The sequence below is a fragment of the Parasteatoda tepidariorum genome, chromosome 2 (genome assembly GCF_043381705.1).
Source record: "Parasteatoda tepidariorum isolate YZ-2023 chromosome 2, CAS_Ptep_4.0, whole genome shotgun sequence".
In the NCBI taxonomy this organism is placed as follows: domain Eukaryota; kingdom Metazoa; phylum Arthropoda; class Arachnida; order Araneae; family Theridiidae; genus Parasteatoda; species Parasteatoda tepidariorum.
The window spans coordinates 92,994,762-93,000,565 of NC_092205.1; the positions used below are offsets into that span (position 1 = coordinate 92,994,762).

Here is a 5,804-nt window from a genome sequence, read left to right on the forward strand (position 1 = left end):
CTGATCTTGGATTGGTCGGTGATACCCGACATTCATGTGAGCGGGGCTACCCGAAATCCAATTTTTTTGTAAATTTGTAATTACTCGAACAATTTTTCACATATAAACTTCTTTCTTTGTGCAAATTAAACTTAAGACTACATGCTTTAATGCTGTATGTATAGAAAAAATTATTTTTTTAGTATTAAACTGAAGTTTAATCGAAACATTAAACCAGTTTTTCTTAATTTCATGACTACTATATTCAACATATTTTCAAAACTATTGTTTACTATGTTAATTGCTGCATAAATACTTGAAACTTTGAAAATAATCTTTTTTTAATATAACAATTAATGTCTGATGGCTCTTTGACTTGAAAAAAATTCTATACATATGAAATTGACAGTGGGCGGGGGTACCCGCTGGGCGGGACTACCCGACTCTCCCCTATGTATAAAGAACGCAAGAAACTTTCACAAATTTTTCTCATTTTCCCAGAGCTTTTTACATAAAGCAGAATATTAAGAGCGATAATTTAAAATCTTTTCTTAAAATTACCATACTGTAAAAAAAGGGTTTAATTCTGTAATAAAAAAATTTTTTAGTGTATAATTTGCCTTTTTATTTGCATACAATATGGCAGATCACGGCGTTTTGAAGTGCTCTTTGGATTGGCAGTTTGGCGTTTAACACTATATATCGCAAGGACATTCTCTTCAAAGGGAATCAAGTTTCTAATACATTTCTGCGGATTTGCATGGGTGCACTCTATTATGCCCCATGTGTGACCCTTAATTTGTCTATAATTTTGTGTCTTGGTGTTGTAGTTTAATACGCTATAACGAAATCGCTCATGGGCAGCAATAGTGGCACAACTAAAAGAAATTAAGTTTTGAGATAAGTGCGTTTAAAGTTTTCATTACTAAGCAAAATGCATAAGAAATGTTTCAGCTTGCTTAAACAAAGATTACCTTCAAGTTGAATTATGAGTTGTGCAAGTATTGCTGCTGAAATAATGTGCATTTTCATATTTACATCCGTTCTTAGTCCAAAACGCGTGCTTTTTGAGGTGTACCACTATTGCAGCCATGAGCGATATGTTTGATCGATTCAAAATTATAGGTTAAAAGGACAGTTTCTCTTCCCTAAGAAAAGGAAAAGTGGTTTTACAAAGTATTTCTGCATATCATATATTCATATTATAATATCATAAATATTTATAATTGGATCCAATGTTAAGGCGTAGTACTTTTTTATAATTATAATGGTACTTGATAGAAAAAAAATATCGTCATGATATGATATGAAATGCATACTATCACTTTTTACTAGTAAATAATATTAAATTAGATATATGTCTTACTCTATTTATAAATAAAACATACTTTGAACTTGACACATATTTTATTTTCTTTAGAAAACAAATATACAGATGTTAAGGATATCACAGCAATATTATTATTTAAGTATCAAATTCTTGATTAACAATTTTCAGACATTGAAAAAATAACAGTAATATAATTATTCAAATGTCAAATTTTTGATCATCAGTTTGCAGTTTTTAATGTGTCACAGCAAAATAGTTATTTGAATGTCGAATTCGTGATAAACAGTTTGCATTCGATAAATCAATACAACGATAAAGTTATTTGATGTCAAATTCCAACAAATTATGCAGGTGTTGAAGACTTGCAGTGATAAAATTATTCGAATGTCAAATTCTTGATAAACAGTTTTGAGTAGTTAAAGCGTCACAATAATTCAGTTATTTGAATATTCAATTCTTGAGAAACTGTTTACAGTTGTCGACAGGTAACAGCAATATATTTCCTTGATTGTCAAACTCTTGAAAAATAATTTACAGATTTTGAAGAGTCACAACAATATAGATATTTGGACGTCAAATTCTAGATACATAGTTCTTAGTTATCAAAGATTCACGGCAATATAAATATTTGAATGGCCAATTCTTGATAAACAGTTCGCAGTTGTTAAAGCGTCACAGCATATGGTTATTAGAAAATTAAATTCTTGATAAATAATTTACAGATGTGGAAGCGTCACATCAGTGTAATTATTTGAATGTCAGACTCTTGATAAATAATTTGCAGATGTTAAAGAGTCACAATAATGTAATTACTTGAAAGACGAGTTTGGGAAAAATAATTCATAGTTGTTAAAGAGTCACAGTTGTGTTATGTTTGAAAGTCATGTTCTATAGGAAGAGAGATTTACAACTTTTTAGGTGTTATAGTCGTGATTTACTTCCAGACCAGTCGTGATTTATTTCCTTTTGAACAATTTTCTGAACATTCTAGAGAAGAAACAAAAGCATCCCTGCTCTTCTTGTTCAGATTGTTCATTGATTGTTAGTTCAATATCGCTTCGTTCCCAAAAATCTCTTTCCTCTCTTAAAGGACAATCACGACTTTTCAATCTAAAATTTAAAAATAACATTCGCTTTATTAGAAACTCAATGCAATCATGTTTTGTTACAGAAGCTTCTTTTTCAAATAAAAAACTTTTTGTTTAGAGTTAAACGCGTTTAAAATCAGCGAAATTTTCTAATGCACAGATTTCAAAAAAGTCAGTTTAAGCTTTTCAATGGTCAAAACCGTTATCTGACTTACACTGAGAAACAAATTCATGATGGATTTATTAGAAAGATTTCATTTTTCAACTTTATTGTTTTGTGCAAATTTTCTTGATTTAAAACTTTTGCATTAATCAATTTATTTTAATTGCTTAAAATCAGTTAAAAATATTCAAAATGATTTTTCTGTTAGTTTTTTTTAATCAATTTAGCCATACATCAATAGAGTGAGGAGCGCCAAAAAAAAAAAAACTTTTTTAAAAATAGTACATTATCAAACAAAAATCCCCCCCCCCAAATCAAGAAAAACACAAAATAAAACAGAAATGATAACATAAAGCGATATGTGAGAACGATCGCTTATTTATGAACATTTTGCAAAAATGATTTAAATATATTTTCGTAACTAAGTTGGAAGATTACAGAATATGACATTAAAGCGTAAATAGATATTAAGGGGATATATTTTTAAGGCACATTCTTACTGAAGTATAGAACCACATTTGATTTCTCGGTTACTTTGGATCGGATCGAATACTGCACTTGCGTAAGGTAATAATATATTACACTGGATAATTCAAAATTTTGAAGAAATAAAAAGGTGAAGATTAAATACAAAATTCTTATTCGATGGTTTTTTAGAGAAATTATTCACATGTATTAAAAAAATATTTATTGAATATTGGAGGAGGTTAATTTTTAGTTACAGAATTTTTTAACCACGGATTTAACTGAATCGGATTTGCACATGTTTAAAATATAATTCCAGATAACAAAAAGAACTTTTTGTATATATATGTATATATAAATGAGCAAAAATGAAAATCATTACTTTACATATGTTCTAAAACAATGTCTATATTTAAAACGTTTCAAAAAGCTTAAATACCTCTCGTCCTCAATGCCATATTCGATGGAGTCCTTATCATGTATTACATCCAACTTATATAATTTTGCAATTTTTTCCTCCGAGAATAAATAAGTTGGGTAGGTAAAGATATCTCTAGAAGTAAAAAATAAAGGAAAAAAGAAAAATTAAACTTAACATTAAGTTCAATATAGTGTTTTTGTTTAATAAGTTTGTTATTAAAGATAAAATATATTTATCAACTAACCAACTATTAGATGTCTTAAAAATATTTGGAGAAGTATTTATTTTAAATACTTGTTTTAATTATTTATTTGATAAAAAAGCATGTCAATCATCGTAAGAGTGATAGTTAAAGTAGCAATAATAAGTAAATTCCAAAATTGCGTCTATGGAATATCTAAAAATATTTTACAGTTAAAAAAAGTATGTTTGCCATTTAGTTATTAACCACATTCATTTTTTTTATCTAAAATTTATGAAACAGATTTTGTTTTTTATTCAATTCATATTGTTTTTTCGGTAATTCTTTTATTGAGAATAGTCTATGGAAAAATGAATAATGTTTATAAAGAAAATACTTTAAAACAGTGTTAAATAATGAGTTTAAATCTACAACAAGTATGTTCTGATGTAATTCATTTTAAAATTATTTTGTATCAGAATAAACGTCTTTTCTTGTGTAGAATTGTTTAGATCTCTTAGACCTTTAACTACTTCATAAAAATGTAGTTTTTTTACGAATTTTGAATCCTTTTCTGAAAATTGGTTTATACCAGTGACTTTGTCCTTCCTTTAGCATTTGTATTTTTAATTATTTTACTTTATTTAGCAAATTTTTGCGAATTTAATGTACTTAAAATTGTTTAAAAAGACTAAAATGTTTTTTTTTTTTTGGCAAAGCGAAGAATTTAATTTTATAAATAAACGGACGTATTCATTTGATTCATGCACAATAAATTCATTTTAAATCACCTGTACCATTGAATCATAAGGATTTAAAAAAAAAACTTAAACTAATCGGCAAATTTGTTGTCATTTAACTTTTTATGTCAACTTTTTATTCTAAAATAGTTGCGAAAATAATATTTGAAATACGTCAAAAAAAAAAAACTCTGACACTGAAGCTCGTTTTAACTAAAATATTAAACTACCATTAAGAAAAGAAAAATGCTAATTATCATACCTAATGAACTCCTCATCTCTATCATCCTGAACCTCATTATCCTCAATCTCATAATCCTCAACCTCACCAACCTCTACATCATCATCCTCAACATCATCAGAGGTTTGCACCTCAGCTTTCATCTCCACCATATACTCTTCACCACTAAAATTATAAAAAGAATATATTTTCTTAAATATTTCAGAAGCTAATAGATTTTTATTAAAAACAAATTGTGTGACATCCAGTGATTTAAGTGATCTTTGAATGTGACTTCCAGCGTTTCTTTAGGTTACTTTAGAGTGTGGTGCAAAATAAAAATGAGCTTCTTAAAAACTTTTGATCTAAATATCGGATTTTCTCCAACTAATATGTAAACTAATGGTTCACCCTTATAAAGCCTTTTATTTTATACATATTATAATTAAATTTACAGAAATCAGACACAAATACATGCATTCTCTGAATATGTCTATTTTCAATGGGTTCGAATTTTTTACCCTAAAAGTTTGAAAAATAATCTGCAAAATGTGGTCCTAATAGTTCAATCAAGAGGGCGGCTAAAAGTTTGCATCCTCAATTTTAAATTTGCATATTTCGCTATGTCACTAGAATTATTGCTGCGAATTATTAACAAAAATCGCAGACATGCGTATAAATCCAAAGGTAAGTTCTAGTACTTTACAGTCAAACCTCGCTATAGTGAACCTTCAAAGGACCGAAATTTCGGTTCAAACCGTGAGTTTACAATATCCGCACTGCAAACAATTTTAACTATTTTTTCCGAACTGCTCCCTTTTATTACACATTATTTAAATAAACGACCAATAAAAAGAAATATAAAAATGATTGAAAAAAAATATGTAATAACAAAAAAAATTTTTTTTTAACTTTTATTTTTTACTATTCTTTGTCTTGCGTACGAAAAATTTAGGGATGGCCTTTATTTAGGGGTGGGAAACTGAAATAGAAGGAGAAAACAAGAAAAATGCTTATGACTACAATCCGTACTCGTATTTTATGAAAAAAATTCAAAATTACCAAAAAATGAAGGGAAAAAAAGTCATTCGAAGACCGAAAAAAGTTCATAATATCCAATTTACTCTCTTCTTTCGGTTCACTATATACACAAAAAATAATATTATATGTGTACAGTAAGGGGCGGGGGCGAACATTTCGTTCACTATATCCGGGAG

General features: G+C 28.0%; 1 protein-coding gene across 1 annotated transcript in view; it reads right to left on the reverse strand.

Moving 5' to 3' along the window:
• Positions 1-2,265: 2,265 nt before the first annotated feature.
• LOC139424916 (acidic leucine-rich nuclear phosphoprotein 32 family member B-like) overlaps positions 2,266-5,804 on the reverse strand; it is a 5,150-nt gene continuing 1,611 nt past the window's right edge. The window contains exons 3-5 of the mRNA XM_071177027.1: positions 4,630-4,773; positions 3,465-3,578; positions 2,266-2,419 (exon numbers count right to left, since the gene is read on the reverse strand). Of these exons, the coding sequence (XP_071033128.1) occupies positions 2,266-2,419; positions 3,465-3,578; positions 4,630-4,773 (412 nt within the window). The remainder of the gene's footprint in view (positions 2,420-3,464; positions 3,579-4,629; positions 4,774-5,804) is intronic.